We start from the raw sequence: 18,640 nt of genomic DNA on the forward strand, positions 1-18,640 counted from the left end.
GTGTGTGTGTGTGTGTGTGTGTGTATATATATATATATATATATATATATACACACACACATAAACTGGAATGGTGTCATTTAGCCTATATGTTGAGAATGTTATAACACAAAAGTGTTCTCACAAAAAACTATTGAGGGACCGAGGGACACCTGGGTGGCTCAGTCAGATGAGCATCTGGCTTGATTTCAACTCAGGTCATGATCTCACGGTCGTGGGATCAAGCCCCTCATCAGGCTCTGCACTGACAGCATGGAGCCTGTTTGGGATTCTCTCTCTCCCTTTCTCTCTGCCCCTGCCCTGCTCTCTCCCTGTCTCTCTGTCTCTGTCTCTCTCTCAAAAATAAGTAAACTTTAAAAAAAATCTTTAAAAAAATGCCTGTTGAAGTGTTCAGAGAAGGAATGCCTTTGCATGGACTTGGGTGGTTTGGGTGTTGATTTGTAGACTCATCTGAATGTATCAGCAAATCCTTTTAAGTTCCTTCTGATACTGTTAGAGATTCAGCAATGGAAAACAAGGCCTCTATTTACTCATCAAAGATTTTGTTTTCTACCTTACTGACTTTATTGGAAAAAAATAAAGTTGCTGAAAAAGAATGTTTCATCCTTGTTTGTTTATCCCAGAATCAGATCATCAGAATTCTCCAAACTTGTGGCAGTAATGGAAGGAAATGGGCAATATGCAATAGAGTTAGTGTTGGGGACACATTAATTGTATATATATATATATATGTATATATATATATATATATACACACACACACACATATATGTATGTATATAAATTATTAATTATATATAATATATGCATTAATTATATATATAATTATATATAGAACTTTGATTACTATCTATTTAGTCTTTGTTACGTAGAAAATTATTGTGTATTTGGCTGTGTTTTATTTTTTATTTTAAAATACAAAGATTAAAGTATGTATGTGGGTTTTAAATGCTATTAGGAAAATTTTAAAATACATTTTTTATCATAAATATACCCCCTCAATATCAGAACCTCAACAATGTTTCTCTGGGAAATCCTTGGCTTCATAATCTGAAATCTCTAAGAAAAAAAATAAATTGTTGGATGTATTACGATGATCACATTTTTTTTGTTTCTCCTGAAATTCTATCTGCAGAGTTTAGTAAGGGAAAAAAAATGTAAGTGAACAATATAAAATTGTGAAGTAACTAGACATAGCTGTAACTTCTCTATTGTAGCTAAGCCAAGTTCATTAACTGCCCAGATTTTGAGGACCCTATTAACTGAAATTAGAACCCATAGCACTTAAAGTCCTGGGTACAACTGAAACAAGAAAGGGCTATGTGATAAAATGTCAGATATACACATTTACTAATGTTACGACATGGAAACTGGTAGAGTCACGTAAACTCTATGAAAGAATGCCCTCAATTTCAGTATGTCAGGAGTCAAATGTTAGGAAAGATAGCATATCCCATTTAAGTAAGAACTGAAAGCTCACCATTTATAAAATTTAATTATATAAATGCATAATCATAATATACTTAGATAATGTGTAGTATTTCTTCCAGCTGTCTTTCTTAATGAGCCAATCCTAGAGGAAATGTGAGATACCTCTTACTGTGAATAGTTTCTTTATATCTGCCTTATGTCATCTAAGTCAACAATAATCATCTCATCTTTTTCATCATTCTTAGATTTTTTTGGCATTTACTTTACATTTGGTGAATTTAGAAAATTACATTCCACAGAACAGCCAGAGAAAGTGTTAACATGTAGATATTACTTCAGCAGAACTCCCAACCTAGATTAAGAATGCTCATGTTTACTAAAAATCCTGAGAAAACTATCTAGTTTGCCCATTGGAAACTATAGACACACTGTGGAACCTCAAAGGCTTGAACTTTCTCCTGAAACAAATAAATAAATGCAATGACTGTCAGCTGGCACCAGGAAAAGAACAGAGTCCAACATGCATAATCAATCAATAAGAGTCTTAGTTTTCTTCATACCATTCTTCATACTTCATACCATGGATACATTTTTTTTTTAATCTAAAAAGAACAAAATATAGACTTAATGTATACAATGTCTGTGGGGGGGGGTATGTGTGTGTGGTATGTGTATATATGGTATGTAGAGATACCCACACCCTTAAAATAAAATCTCTGTGGTATGTAAACAGACTATCTCTAATCTCTTTATCTCTGGTGACTTTCAAAGAATTCGTGAGGCCAATACTTTTTCTAAGCAATTATATACATTATTGATATGAGTAGGATCTCTGTTTAATAAGAGAATCTTTGTAGCTTCATTGACTTCAGATTTAAGTTATATAGACAAATTTTAAGGGAAAAAATTTTAGTAACTTGGCTCTTAAGAGTTTGGACAATAACGGGGTGCCTGGGTGGCTCAGTCAGTTAAGCATCCAACTCGATTTCGGCTCAGGTCGTGATCTCACAGTTCATGAGTTCAAGACCCGCATCCAGCTCTGCACTGTGTCAGCATGGAGCCTGCCTGAAATTTTCTCTCCCTCACTCTCTGCCCCTACCCCACTCATGCAGTCTCTCCCTCTCTCTCAAAATAAATAAACTTTAAAAAAGTTTGGCCAATATTAATGTCATTTAAAAGACAACAATGTACCATGTGCATTTGTATATTGCTTTTAAGGTAAATTAATATATAACATTGATACTTAGGTCCCAAATCACCAGACTTGGAGGAACATATTAACTCATTTTAATAGCCATGTTGATTAATTTTGTAGCTGACTACACTTATGTTCTTTTTAAATTAATTTATTTTTATTGAGATATAACTGACATACACCATTGTAAAAATTTAAGATATACATTGCGTTGGTTTGATACATCTATATATTGCAATATGATTACCACCATATTGTTAGCTAACACCCCAATCATTTCACATAATTACACTTTCTTTTTTGTGGTGAGACAATTAAGATCAGCGCTGTTAGCAACTTTGAAGTTTATTAAGTAGTATTATTGGCTATATTCAGTATGTTGTGCATTCGATCTCCAGAACTCATCTACTACTTGCAACTTAAGGTTTTCATTTGTTGTTGTTGGAAGTGAATGCGTGTGTATGTACAAGGTAATCTGTTAAAAAAAACTATACTAATATAATACTGCTTTAAGGAAACTTTTCTGAATATTCTACATCAACCTTATAAATGCCTCAATCCCACTAGCCTTTCCTCTCCAATGAAGGCATGTTGGTACTGTAATGGAAAAAAGTCAGATTTTATTTTCATTCATTAATACAAGAATTTACTTTAATTTACTAGGACACATCAGCTATTTATAAAGTGAATCAATGCTCTTACCCCAAACTAACTAAATGATGACAACTCTGACTCTCTATTAAGTGTATGTTTCTTTGTGATATATATATATTTATCTCTATATGCTCATACATTTGCCCTTTGTATTCAAGCATAGCATTCAAAAGCTATACAAAAGGGCATTTTGTTTGTCATTGATATTTATTTGCTACTAATGATTACCACCTATAAGTGTACATCAGGGGACTGGGTGTAGGAAGACAGGCTTGCAACAGAAAAAACCAGCTAGCATGCTGTTACATCAATGGAGATGAGTGATATGTACTTGAACTTGAGCAGTGTCAATGAGACTGCTGAAGAAGGAATTGATTCATAAGGTTTTACATCAGAATATATAAGATCCAGTATTTTTTAAGACTTTCCAGGGGATTCCACTGTGAAGTTCAGTCTGAGAATCATTAACCACGGTTAGATTTAGGGTCTCAGGAAGAGCAAAATTTAGGCTGACTTCTAGGTTTCTTGGTTATTGGTGTGACTGGTGATGCCATCCATGGTTGAGAAAATGATAAAGGAAGAATAATTTTATTGCAAGGTTTTTGTTGTTTTTATCCAACTGTGTTTACATGGAGTTCAAAGTGTGAAAGGGAACATCTATGAATTAAATGGAAAGGTCTGGTGTGGAGAGGTGTACTTTGTAGTCATCGTGGAAAAGTGATAGCTAAACTCAGAGAGTCTGTATAGGGTCCAGGAAAATAGCACTTAGAGGCCAGCAGAGGAAGAAAAACTGGGGAGTTGACTGGTAAAGAATGATGGCCAGATAAGGAAGAGGAGAGTGAGGTGGCCAACAACAACAACAATAATAATAATAATAAAATGAGAGATTTGCTTATGGAAAATATTCATAAGAAATAACAAATGGACAAATATTTCTTTTTTTTTCTGTTTGGGGATATTAGCTACTTTCTATTTGAAGGGTCTATTGTTTGGGATCACCAAACTCATATTGCTCAAGGGAATATCTTCCTAGAGCTACACAGCAGAGTATTTTGTTACTTTATCTATCTTATACACATGTAAGTGTGTGTGGGCACATATGTGTGCATGCATGCATGCACGTGCTCACGTGTGTGGTATGTTGGGTTGTATATCAAACTATCAAATATTCTTTGTATGTGTTTAGCTGGCATTATAAGGAAGTCTATACACACATATGTCTATACACATAAGTAATTCTAGAAGTAGGAAAGGAAAGGTCAGTGTGACAATTTGGTTTAACAGAGTCTCCTGACCAACATTTCTCCCACCTGTCTTCCATCAGGGAACACTGGGCAGACGGGAGCATAACTAGTATGCTCCAGTGGGTAAGAGAGTGGGCAGATTTAAACTTGTGTCCTTGTGACTATTCCATATCAGAACTGCCTCCTTTCCTTGGAAGTCTTCTACCTCAAATACATTATTAATATTGTATTAATCCATAAGTCACGTTATCTGCAAGTACATTTCTAACTTTCTGCTAACGTTTCATTACCTAGTACTTTGATAGTACTATTAATGGTTTTATAGGTAAGCTCACAAGATGCAGATTTGGGAGTTCTATTAGTCACCTCAGGCTGCCATAACAAAACACCACAGAGTGGGTGGCTTAAACAAAGAAATTTATTTTCTCACAGCCCTGTAGCCTGGAAGGCTGAGATCAGGGTGCCAGCTCAGTCAGGTTCTGACAAGGGCTCTCTTTTTGGCTTGTAGACAGCTGTCTTCTCACCCTGTGCTCATGCAGCCTTTTCCCCTATAAGTACAAGGGAGCAAGGGGCTGGGAGCAAGCTCTCCAGTATCTCTTCTTATAAGGGCACCAATTCCATCAAGCCAGGGGTCCTATCCTCATAACTTGATCTAACCCCAAGTATCTTCCAAAGGTTCCATCTCCAAATACCATCGCATTGGAGGTTAGAATTTCAACACATGAATGAGGGAGGGGGCACAACTCAGTCCATAGTAGAGACCATCAGGCAGTTCTCTGCCATCACCATTGCTTTTAAACCAGGAGGCTTGTTTGGCACAAGCACTAATTCAGTGTAATCCAGACAGGTACAACCGTCCTGTTGTATATAATTCAGCGCTGACACATAATAACAATGAGCCATGACAGAATCAGTTTTGCACTGCTGATAAGTATACCAGTTTTGACAGATAAATAGAAAAAATAATAAGTTTGAACAGAATCAGACTTTTCTTGTAAACGTTTAGTTTGGAGCTGCTTCCCACCTTCAGATGTGCTTTCCTATGCCATGGTGAATTTGGTGGAAAGAACAACATGCTGTTTAAGACAATTGAGCAGCAGTGTTCAACTTCGTATTGCATCTGAACGTCTTCAATTTCTTGTATGTTTTCCCAGGAATTTGATGGATATGATCTTTTTTTTTTCTTAATCCAAAGCAAATTTTAGGTCATCTTAGTGTGTGTGTGTGTGTGTGCACGCGCATGTGCATGTATTGCAAATAAGTACACAATATTTTCAATAATTTCCTGTGTGGGTGCACTGGAAATTGACTCTATGAAGTAAAATCAACAGATTATATTGTGTTCTGTGCATAGTATCCAGAGTGAAAAATTCCCACTTCTTTTTTTAAGTTTTTTAATGTTTATTTTTGAGAGAGAGAGAGAGAGACAGAGAGAGAGAGTGGATGAATGGGGGAGGGACAGAGAGAGAGGGAGACACAGAATCCAAAGCAGGCTCTGGGATCCGAGCTGTCAGCACAGAGCCTGATGTAGGGCTCGAACCCACGAACCGTGAGATCATGACCTCACATAACCGACTGAGCCATCCAGGTGCCCTGAAAAATTCCCATTTCTAATTTTAAGGCTTACAAGTTTCAAGGTTTTGTCTGTGTAGTATTATACTTGTAATTACTGTGGCATTTGGACTGATCCATGTATGAGAGTCTGTTTATCAGGGAAGAGGGTGTGGGGATAGAAGATGAGCAAGGAAGGATTGTTGTGAGACTTCTTTTATCCCTGTTAAGATTAGTGAGAAGCCTGTATCGTACATAGATTATAAATAGGGCAGACAATTTCCAGGAACCGTAAAGAATGTTCTTAAGATCTCACACCTGACAGGGACTTAGCAGCTAGAATATATAGGAGGTATTACAAAGTAGAACAAAATGAGGCATGTTGTGATATGGAAAAGTATTGATGGTGATTAGTTAGAAATATAAGCCCACGGGGGACAAAAAGATCTATGTTGTTCATTTGTTTCACCCAGCATGTTTCATGAAGCCGTGCCCACCATTAGTTTCAGGAACTATTACTGATAGAAAGATTCCAGAATGACCAATGGCACACTCATGAGACTGTAAAATTAGGTTGATCCTTGAAAGTCTCATGAAATCCTCCCTTTAATTTGGTAAACAGACTGCAAGTGAGGACGTAGGACTCAAAAGTAAGGTCCAAGTGTAATATAAAATGAAACAAAAATTGATCATATATCGATCAATTAAGGGACATGCTCCAGGGCATCTCCTGCTATTCTAGCTTCTTTATTCAGGATCACTGGATAGAATGTACATGATTCCTTACCTTAATTTCTGAAAAAACAGATCCTACCACCAGGTTAGGGGAAGAGACCTGAGATCTGTATAATGATTTCACATTAACAAATAGTCTTGAATTTCTACCAAAAGAGCATGACTTTAAAACCTCTCATATCTTAGTGCTTAGCCAGAAAGAATTTCATACCAGTGTGGTTTCCTGTCCAAGTACCCAAAATAGGGTTAGTAGCAGGACCTGCTCACTGGACTGCTGTGAAAGCCTGACATAGAGTGATACATGTCTAGAGGTGCTGCTGCTGTTGTTGTTGTTGTTGTTGTTGTTGTTGTTAACCAGGTTAGGTATCTTAATTCTCCCTTGTACATAGACTTTTGCCACAGTACAGTCACTTCACTTCACTTTGATGAAGTCTGAAATATATTTCTTTGAGACAAAGATGGCACGTTCCCCTGGTACATTGGGCAATTAGCACATAATGTTAGTATATAGTTATTTGACTGTCCATAGGAAGCAAATATTAAACAGGCAAAGTTATGGGTTTTCAGTAAGAGACAGGCTGGGCAGAGAGATGCGGACGGCCACCATTTTGTACAGTAGATATACAAAAAGGTTTTTCAAACACCAGACTTGATGTTGCAGTAGGTGGTGTTCTGGCCAGAAGGGCGGACGGACTGCGAGCCCCTTGAGGTGAACTAGAACACATGCTGAAGTCTTCACAGAAGCAATTGTTTTCTTCCATTCAGTGGAAAGGACAAAGCTAAAAATGAGAACACCAGGGAAACGTAGGTGTCTCTATTTCCACAAAATAACCTAAGTATAATAAAGCCCCAAAAAGGAGGTAATATATTTTTAAGTTTTGATCCTGAGGCAAAACCCTTAACCCTTCGTTAATTGGAAAAAAAAGAGGAAAAGCATTTGGTCATTTTTTTTCTCCATTGTTTCTATATTTTCTCCATCGTTTCTATACAATTAACAATATGTAGGTGTATACTATAATGCTAGAAAGCTAATGTAATGTATCACTTTAGGGAAGGAATAAAATCATCATCCTATCCACATCTCTTACCTTGATTCATAGCTCAAATATTTCTATTCTTGGAGCATTACTGCAGCTCTTGTGCTAAGAAAATTGCTGGTGGATGAAGAATGATTCTGCAGCCTTTCATCCTTCATAATTTTCGCGCCATCTGATTACTCTAACTTTGCAATGGTGCCATCTAGCGTTCACACGTCCTCAGTACTACAGCTCTACTTCATTAGAAACTAAATAATACAAGTATCAAGCAAGTTCCCTCAAGAACAGTGTACTGGGGAGAGTCATTGCAACGCAAAGTCAATCACTGAAACACTAGAACAGATTTTTTATTAAATATATATTTCTTATTTATTATTATTTGTCTTATTTATTTGTTGCATGTATTTCACAAATATTTGTATATATTCTATGTATATAGTCATGCAAATGATGGATAACCTACTTCATGTATTGAAGTTATACTTATTTTGTATTTTATTTTTCTGTTTTCTCTGTACCTCCCTATAACCCTAACAAAGTGGTCATTGTCTTTGAAGGCAACACATCCAACCTAGTCATGGGTTGGGTTAGAGTGGAATCAAAACATGGAATCATTTATTGTAATAGTTGATTGCACTGCATATTCTGCCCCGAGTTGTGGTTCTCTTACTGCTGATGGCTGTGCTTCACTAGATAACAAGAGAAACACAGAAGAGCTTTGATACGCATGAAATAGAGTGTTTTTTCCATAAAACAGAAAATAGTGTCTTCCTTTTCTTACTATTGGTACTTTGTTAGGACTATCTCTTTTTTAAAATTTCTGTAGAAAGTAATTTGAGGAATTAAGGAGCTTAGAAACAGTTTTCAAGATGTCCCAGAGATGTGATTTTTATTTTCTTAACTAGCCTTTGAGTTGACTTCTATATTGCTTATCAATTCAGAATTTTAAGAGGGAAAACATGTTTAATTGTGAAAGAACAGAATTAATTTAAGACAGGCCCTATCAGATCACCTCCATTATTTTAACATCTGCAAGAAGGTTAACAAAATGCCCACTCTGACTGACCTCAACACTGAAATGAAAAAGCTCAGCCTTTGCCCCATCTGATTTGGGGGAAGGTAGAGACCCAGATTCCAAGGATGCTGCGTACACGCAAACCTCATGCAGGCCCACCCTGAGCTTGGCTCTCCCTTAGCTTTTTTGTTCGCTCCTCAAGGGCAGGACGTTCCCTCCCACTTTGGGCTCTGCTTACCTGCCTTGCTTTAATCAGGAATGCCTTCTTTGGTGCTTCTGCTCCCACTTGGTTAATTATTACACCTTGGTCTATGCATCATTTCCTCAGAGAAGCCATCCAACCCTGTCTTGTTATTAGTCCTTTCTTGCTATTAGATATCACCCAACACTTCTCCTTATTACTACTTACCACACTTTGCAATTATACACTTGTGTTATTATCTAGTTCATATTCCCTGTCCTCACTAGATTATAAATTGCGAGCAGGCTGGAATAATCTTTTTTTTTTAACTCTTTGAGGTTCTAGCCACTGTGTTTTCTATAATGTTCAATACAGAGCAGGTGTGTGGGAAATCATTGATGAAATCAACTATTTGATTTCAAAATTGAGAACTAAGATGACCATTGTCCCAGCCCATGTAGTTCTGTGATTTCAACTCTGCTTCTGTGTCACCCTTGGGCAAGAGAATATTCACTGAGGCAGGAAACTGAACTGTGTTCCAGCCCTCAAGAAATACCCCTCTGGGGACAGGTCACTTCCTGCCGCACAGTCTGGGAGTGAGGTGTGAGACGTTCATTCTCAATATTTACAGGATTCCTGACCTTCTTCACTACCTCTCTTCCACTTCTCAGGGCCAGATGGTCTTTCACTCCCTGCCCACCAATTTCTCTTTGCTACACCTGTCCTCCTCACCCAAAATAAAAATAATAAAATGGGGTGTCTGGGTGGCTCAGTTGGTTAAGTGTCCAACTCTTGATTCAGCTCAGGTCATGATCTCATGGTTCCTGAGATGGAGAGATGGAACCCTGTGTCAGTCTCTGGACTGAGTGTAGAGTCTGCTTAAGATTTTCTCTCTCCCTCTCTCTTTCCTTGTCCCTCTCCCACTTACTCTCTCTCTCCTCCCCCAAAATAAATAAATACACATTTAAATAAATAAATAAATAAATAAATGTAAATAAAAACCACCCATTTTCATCTTTACTGTCTGCCGTCTTCATGGATTAACGTGGAGATAGAGAGCATAAAATATAAATTAGTATTTTAGGAAATTATCCTGTCACTCTGGTAGTCAGCAGGGAATAAAAATAAATTTTGCACATTATACAAAGGACAGGTTGTGTTTTCATTGTTTGTTTTTGTAGTACATTCCTTCTCTTTCTAGAAGACTCTAAGGATTTCCAACTATCTTAGAATATTAGACAAGAAATCATGCTGAAAATCAATCACCTTCAAGATAAGTTCTGCTTAAAAAGTTATAACATGTCATACTAAGTTTCTGATATCTATAACCAGTCACCAATGTCTTCTAAAGAATAAGAAATGAACCTAAGCCTCAGAAGTGATTAATTGTGACACTGAATACATACATGCATATAGAGGTGGATTTGGTATTTTTTGTAAATTGTATTATATTTCATTTAGAGTCTGGTATATTGGCATTGTTTTTAACACTTTTTAAAATTTTTATTTATTTTTCTTTGAGAGGGAGGAGGGGCAAAGAGAGAGGGAGGTTCCGTGTTGTCAGTGTGCAGCCCCATGTGGGGCTTGATCATGACCATGAGATCACAAGCTGAGCCAAAATTGAGAGTTGGACACTTAACTGACTGAGCCACCCAGGAGCCCCTAAAGTTAACACTTTGGCTTAACATCAAGTACACACATCGCTTCTCAACCTTTGGCTAAGATCAAGTGTAGTAACATCAAGTACACACAAACGAAAAATGCTTGAATTTTTGAATATTTTCAAAGCACACTGAAGCTTCTAAGAGTCCTTCCAGATCCCTGTCGTCTCCACCTGTTGTAGCATTTCATGGGCATTAGCTAAGTGTATGCTTCTTGAAAGCTGAATTTATGGATTTCATTGGCAACTCAGAACTCTGACTCATAGATGTGTATTTGATGAAAGAATATATCGGATGGTATAAATTTTACTGCAAAGAGTATCTTCCCACTTCTATCTCCACAGCAACACAGATGTACACACAGTGGCATCACTTCTTAAACTGTATCTCCGAGAACTTCCAGAACCAGTTATTCCTTATGCAAAGTATGAAGATTTTTTGTCCTGTGCCAAACTGCTCAGTAAGGAAGAGGAAGCTGTAAGTTGGTACATTTATTTCTAAAAAAGCCTTAATTTGGGTTTTTTGTCAATGTTCTTAGTTTTTCATTTGTAAATTTCCCCTTGCCCCATCCTTGGATTGTTTTCCAGCATTCTATTTATTGACATTACACACATTTAGATATTACATACACAACACAGGTCCCATTTTTAATCCCCTCCCTTATCAGCAAGAAAAGTGCAGCTGAATAAATGAAGTGAATCCTCCTTCCCACTTTGCTCCTCTAACTGGTTAATTGTGGGGCTACATCAGGTCAAACATTCCATGAATAAAGTGGATGTCTTATTTCATATTCCCCTTTTCATTATGTACCCCCTAAATTACTCTCAACAATGCCTTCTACCAAATCTTATCTACCATTTTTTAAACAGCTTTGAGATATAATTCACACATCATACAATCACCTATATAAAGCATACATTCAGCGCATTTTAGTATACAGTTGACCCTCGAACCATAGGGGTTTGAACTGTGTGGGTCCTCTTACACATAGATTTTTTTTCAGTACAGTACTCTAAATGTATTTTCTCTTCCTTGTGATTTTCTTACTTTTTATAAGAATGCAACATATAATACATATAACATACAAAATATTTGCTAATTAACTGCTTATCAGCAAGGCTTCCAGCCAACAAAAGGCTGTTAATAGTTAAGTTTTGGGGGAGTCAAAAGTTATACATTGATTTTTGAGTGTGGGGGTGGTCGGCATCCCTAACCCCCCACATTGTTCAAGGGTGAACTGTATTCTCAAGAGTTGTGCAACCATCAAAATCTAATTTTAGAATATTTAGCACATTTTCATCATCCTATAACAAACTCCATAACTGACCCCACCTTCTCCAGCTGTTGGCAACTACTAATCTCCTTTCTGTATCTATAGATTTGCCTCTTCTGGATATTTCATAAAAATGGAATCATCCACTATATTGTCTTCTGTGACCAGTTTCTTTCACTGTTTTCAAGGTTCATCCACCCTAAAACACCTATCAGTATTTCATGCCTTTTATTTATTTATTCATCTATCCATTCATCAGTTGCAATATGTGCATTGTTTCCATTGTTTGATGGACATTATTATTAAAAATGGTGCTGTGAATACCCATGGACAAAGCTTGGCATGGGCATATGTCTGCATTTCTCCTGGGTATGTACGTAGGAAGCAGAATTGCTGTACCATATGTAACTCCATGTTTGCTAAAGAGGCTTTATCATTTTAAATTCCCATCAGCAATATGTGCAGACTCCAACTGCTCCACATTTTTGCCAACACTTGTTGTTATGTCTCTTTTTTATCACAGCCATCTTAATGTGTGTAAACTGATATCTAATTGAGCTTAAGTTGCATTTCCCTGATGCTTAATGATGTTAAACATCTTTCCATGTATTTAGTAGCTGTTCACATATTTTCTTTGGAAAAACACCTATTCAAATCATTTTCCCATTTTAATTGGATTATTTGTTTTATTATTACTGAGTTGCGAGAGTTCTTTACAGTTTAGATTACAAGTCTCATATCACATATATGATCTGCAAGTATTTCTCCCATTCTATCAGTTGTCTCTTCAGTTTTGTGATGATGTCCTTTAAAGCATGCAAGTTTTTAATTGCGATGAAGTCGAATTTATCATTTTTCTTTTGTCACTTGTGCGTTTAATGTCATATCTAAGAAGGCATTAACTAAGATCGCCAGGATTTACTCCTATATTTTCTTATAAGACTTTTGTAGCTTTAGCTCTTACATTTAGGTCTATGATCCAAATTCAGTTAATTTTTGTTTATGATATGAGGAAAGGTCCAACTTCATCCTTTGGCATATGGATATCCAGTTGTCTCCAAATCATTTGTTGGAAAGACTGTTGTTTCCTCCACTGGATTTTCTTGGCACTCATAGAAATTGCTGCCTGTTTTTATAAATGAAGTTTTACTCTATTATGTAATATTGTCTGTGGCTGCTTTTGCACCACAACAGGAGAGTTGAGTAGTTGAGACAGAGACCATATGTCCCAGAAAGCTTGCAATATTTACCATCTGGCCTTTTTCAGGAAGAAGAACAGATTAGATTACATTATCCATTAGCTTTTCTGGGACCATTTACATTTTGGAAGAAGTTTTACAATGGGAAGAACCAAAGCAATTAATACCTTTGTGAAATTTCCAGGAAGAGTAAACTTTTTATTCTCCATCCCACCCCTAACAGTGTATCCTAGACATGGCCCATCTTGAGACTTATTTGTCAGTAGACACATGTCTATGTTTGGGGCATGCCAGAAATGGGAAAGACTCTCACTACACTAAGCTACTTTTTCTCCAAATAGCCTTATTATAAATGAGGCAGTCCTCCCTTTTCAATCAGTTGTGAGCGAGTATTAAGAATGGTAAAAGGCTTCGCTGAAATTTATTTCTCCACGAAGAGTACTTATGGAAATATTTGAAATACTTTTTCCCCATCTTTGAAAATATTTGTGAAATGCTGTCTGTAATCGTGGCAAGTTTTCAGGACAGGATTCTTCACTGATAATATGTGAAACTAATGAAAAAAAAACCTGTGTACTCATTTGTATTTGTTTCCATTGCAAGGCTAACACTTCAATAACATTTATTCTCTATTTCTTTGTACTCAGGGCATTAAGGAATTAGCAAAGCAGGTGAAGAGTTTGCCTGTGGTCAATTACAACCTCCTGAAGTATATTTGCAGGTAAGAATAGTCCTAAAGACAAAACTAAACAGAAGACTGTGTTTAGCCTGACACTAATTTACTTCTGACAGTGAATAAAATCACTGAACTACTCTGAGCTCTGGTGTTGGCCTCTGTAAAATTAAGAAGTTTGGCAAGATGATCTCAAAGGTTTCTTTGACCATGAAAATTGCTCAATTGTATAATTTATTGTTTCTCAGTCTGACTTACTTCTACATACTAAAGATATGTTGCTTTGAACTTCCATCAAAGTTGTTTGTACCTGCTGCATGTACCTTTAATTAAGAGAAGGAGCATCTCCCTTGGCATGAGGAAGGCCTGCGTGGGAGTCCAGTTTCTACCACTGACTTCTTATGTGTCTTTATACAATTTTCTTACCCTTTCCATGCATCCCCCTAGGTAAAAGAGTCCTGAAAACACATTTCAGATAGTTGTTTTTAAATTTAAATTCTATTTTAAATTGAATAAATATTATTTTCTATTCCTCTCCTACCTCAAGACTCATTGAAAAGACATTATCATTCAATTCTGTTAGGACAGTAATTGTACCTGGTAAATCTCTCACTCATGATCATTTAACTTATGGCCTGGGTTGGTATGTGCCGTGTCTGCCCCTGTTTAATAAACCATATGATTTCATTCGTATGTGGAATGTAAGAAACAAAACAGCCGTAGGAGAAAAAAAGAGAGAGGCAAACCCAGACACAGAGTCTTAACTATAGAGAACAAACTGATGGTTACCAGAGGGGAGATGGGTGGGGGGAATGAGTGAAATAGGTGATGGGGATTAGGGAGGGCACTTGCTGTGATGATCACCGGGTGTGGTATGTAAGCATGGAATCACTAAATTATACACCTGAAACGAATTACACTGTATGTTAACAATACTGGAACTTAAATAAAACCTAAAAAAATGAAGATATAAAATTGATGCATCTTAAATCTCAAAAGAGAGATGGTGATTGGCACTATACATCACTGTAGGTATCTTAAATGGAAGCTTCCCAGTTTATTTTTAAGTAATTCACTTTTTAATTCAGTACAGTATATTATTTGCATGTGCTTTTTGTGTCATGATTATATAAATGCTTAGCAGACTGGGAACTATGTAGTTTAAGACTAATGCTGGACACTGAGGAGTTCACTGTCAACTGTAACTGAGAAGAAATTCCAAAACCTTCTACCATAACTTTTTCTGGTGATGGTAGGAAGCAAATATGAGCTTAGGTTTCATAATTTAAAAAGGAAATAAATCAGTTTCACTGATCACATAGATTCACTAACACATAGGGGTTCCATCCCAAGACTTTGAACTAATTCAAGCTGTTGTGTTGGATGAGAAAGAGGAACAATCTCTTCAAGTAAAAGGGATAAAGGCTCTTTCTTGAGAACCATATTACAAATCTTTAGCTCCTCAATAGGAAAACTTAACTTCTCTTGAAACATTTAAGCAGGCTTTTAATTTCAGCTATTTCGAATAAGAAATAGTAGTTTGAGGTTTTTGTCCTTCAGTTTTACTATAGCTTGCACTGTATAACAGTAATGAATATGTGGAATAGGGGCCTTTCTTTAAAGTCACAGGGGAGTTGTCAAGAGCACAGACTCTAGAGTCAGACAATCTGGGTTCAAATCTCAGGTCTGCCACCTGTTACTTCTGTGTCCTTGGAGAATATTCTTAACCTTTCTGGTGCCTCATGTGTCTCATCTGTAAAATGGAGATAATCATATCATTTACCTCACAGAGTTCTCTGAGAATTTAATAAGTTAGCACAATGACTGACACATAAAATATATTATTTTAAATAATAGTAAGTTCTTTTTTTATCACTTCTTCTTTGTCTCATAAGTACAATTAGTAAGCCATGAAATTTAGAAATGAAGAAGGGGATGGGGAATGCAAAAAGGCCGAAAGACGATAGAAACGATCCCTCCTACTAAAATCATTCGGGAAAAAGTCTATTTCATGCCTCTTATTCTTTAACACCTAATAAATTGAAGCAATTTGTGCTTAGAATGTTTCATATCAGTGGAAGTAAGGTTTTAATTTAAACCATGTTTGATCTCATTTTTTAATAGACTATAAATTTTTTTTTAATTTTTTAATGTTTATTTATTTTTGAGACAGAGAGGGACAGAGCATGAACAGGGGAGGGTCAGAGAGAGAGGGAGACACAGAATCTGAAACAGGCTCCAGGCTCCGAGCTGTTGGCACAGAGCCCGACGCGGGGCTCGAACTCACGGACCGCGAGATCACGACCTGAGCCGAAGTCGGCTGCTTAACCGACTGAGCCACCCAGGCGCCCCTAATAGACTATAAATTTGAAGCTCACAAATTACTTGACAAAGAGGGTTGATCTGCCTCTCTGAAATAAAGGATTATACCATATGATCTTATTTATAGTTCTCAAATTGAATACATTTATAAATTTAATGTTTTATTTAAGGATTGGAAGAAAATCCATATTCTTGAATCTCAAGTCCATATTAGCATTATCTAAACACACCTGTTTCTGTGATTGACAGAGGAAGCCAAGCCAAGCCAGGCCAAAGGTGATATTTGCTATGATCCCTCAAGTTTGATCCTTAATCATTTGCAATATATTTTCTCCACATTTGACTGAGAGATGTTTGAGTTTCTAAATAATTTTGCCTCCGTAATTGTATTTGAACATATTATAGTTAATAAATTTCCCAATAACCCATTTTCTTCCACTGACAAGTTTGATCCCATTGTTTTGTTCATGTTCTTATATCCAACAGGTTCTTGGATGAAGTGCAATCCTATTCTGGAGTTAACAAAATGAGTGTGCAGAACTTGGCCACTGTCTTTGGCCCTAATATCCTGCGCCCTAAAGTGGAAGATCCTTTGACCATCATGGAGGGTAAGCAAATGATTATCTTACACTCTCATCAAGAGAACAATCATCTGTTTTTTGGTTGGTCTGAACCTATTCTCTGAGGAAACTAGGGAAATAAGTAACTCCATGGTAACTCCATTTATGGATTCAAGTTCTTCTAAGGCAAAATCTTCTCTTTGAAAGTCAGGCATTTTTTGAATTTACTAAATATTATAATTTACTAAAAGATTCCTCGATGGCCTTACAAGAATAAATGGAGTTTCCATAAATCATCTGTAAAGTATTATGCAAGAGAACTAGAAATATCTAGTTCATTTTTTTTAGCCCAATGCAATTTTCAGAAAATTCAAAAAGTTACTATTTTGTTAATATATTTTTATTAACTTTGGTTTTGCTTGACTGATTTCAAGAGGTAGAAAAATATAGTCCTCCGTAAGATAATGCTGCTTATTAATCTGTGGGTTGAAACATGAGGGAATTCTTGTTTTCTAGATTATAAAATGCTTCAGATTCTTTTCCACAATGAACTTCTACTTCTGTTTGTTTCCAGCAGGCCTTCCTGCTTGAGTACCTTTCTTACCTATGGCCATTAGTATACCGTTGTTTTCTTAAGTTTGGACTAATTGAACAGTTAAGAATTTAATAAGGAAGAGGGAAGAGAAAGAATGACTATTTTTAGCTTCACTCTGTTATTTAGAACAAAACATATTCTTGATACTGTTCCTTTCTTGAAAATTCTGAGATTTTCATTCTTCTGTGTCTTATGAGAAAGAAAGAAAGAAAGAAAGAAAGAAAGAAAGAAAGAAAGCTTCATTTCCTTCATCAAATATTTAGTCTGATATCAATTTAACATCAGATTTTTGGCAGTAAGATAGTTAGTTGGTCCAGAAAACTTAATTTCTTTTCGAAGAGTTTAGCAGACAGTAGAAAATATAAAATTTGAAGCTATAGGAAGCTTAAAGATACTTTATTGTTTTCTCAAAATTTTTTTTATTATAAAATGCATATGATAAGGAAAACCATCAATAACGTATATACACACACTCATACACACACACACACATATATATGTATATATATACATATACATACACACACACATATATATGTATATATATGTATATATATATATATATATATATATACACACACACACACACACACACACACACACACTTTGTTTGAGAGAGAGAGAGAGAGACAGAGCGTGAGAGTGAGAGCAGGTACGTGTGTGCATGGGAAGGGTATGGAGCCTGATCAGGAGATCAATCTTATCACCATGAAATCATGACCTGAGCTAAAATCAAGAATCTGATGCTTAACTGACTGAGCTACCCCAGTGCCCTGTTGGTGAATTTATATAAGACAGATACTCTAGAAATCACCACCTAGGTAAAGAAATATAACATTTTAGGCATCACAGAAGTCTCTCTCTTGTGCCCTGTTGCTCCATCTTCCTCCCCCACTTAACTTAAAACTCTATTTTACTACACAGACATTTGTATCAATCACTTCCTTGCATTTCTTGACAGTTTTATCAACCAAATAGGTTCCCTAGGCATTATATTTAATCTTTACTCTTATTTTATTTGCTATATTTTAAAGTCTCTGGCCCTAATATCCTGACTTCAGCTTCATATATAAAGGATAATAAATCAAGGCCAGTGGATTTTATCCCAGGAAGGAAAACTTGGTTAGCCATTTAAAAATCAATTTTTTTAATCTTTTTTTTTTGTAAATTAAAAAAAAATCATCTCTATGGATACCAAAAAAAATTTTTTTACAAAATATAATGCCATTCATGATAAAGATTGTTAGCAAATTAGAAATAAAAGGAACTTAACCTAACAAAGTTCATCTATAAAAAGTTTAGTTAGAATATTGT

The 18,640-nt window shown here is 36.1% G+C and overlaps 1 protein-coding gene across 3 annotated transcripts in view; it reads left to right on the forward strand.

The window, feature by feature from the left end:
• ARHGAP24 (Rho GTPase activating protein 24) overlaps positions 1–18,640 on the forward strand; it is a 516,123-nt gene that overhangs the window by 478,964 nt on the left and 18,519 nt on the right. For all 3 annotated transcript variants that reach the window (XM_049632110.1, XM_049632111.1, XM_049632112.1), the window contains 3 exons: positions 11,049–11,181; positions 13,824–13,897; positions 16,658–16,779. In XM_049632110.1, the coding sequence (XP_049488067.1) occupies positions 11,049–11,181; positions 13,824–13,897; positions 16,658–16,779 (329 nt within the window). The remainder of the gene's footprint in view (positions 1–11,048; positions 11,182–13,823; positions 13,898–16,657; positions 16,780–18,640) is intronic.

Source organism: Panthera uncia, chromosome B1 (assembly GCF_023721935.1).
Source record: "Panthera uncia isolate 11264 chromosome B1, Puncia_PCG_1.0, whole genome shotgun sequence".
Classification (NCBI taxonomy): domain Eukaryota; kingdom Metazoa; phylum Chordata; class Mammalia; order Carnivora; family Felidae; genus Panthera; species Panthera uncia.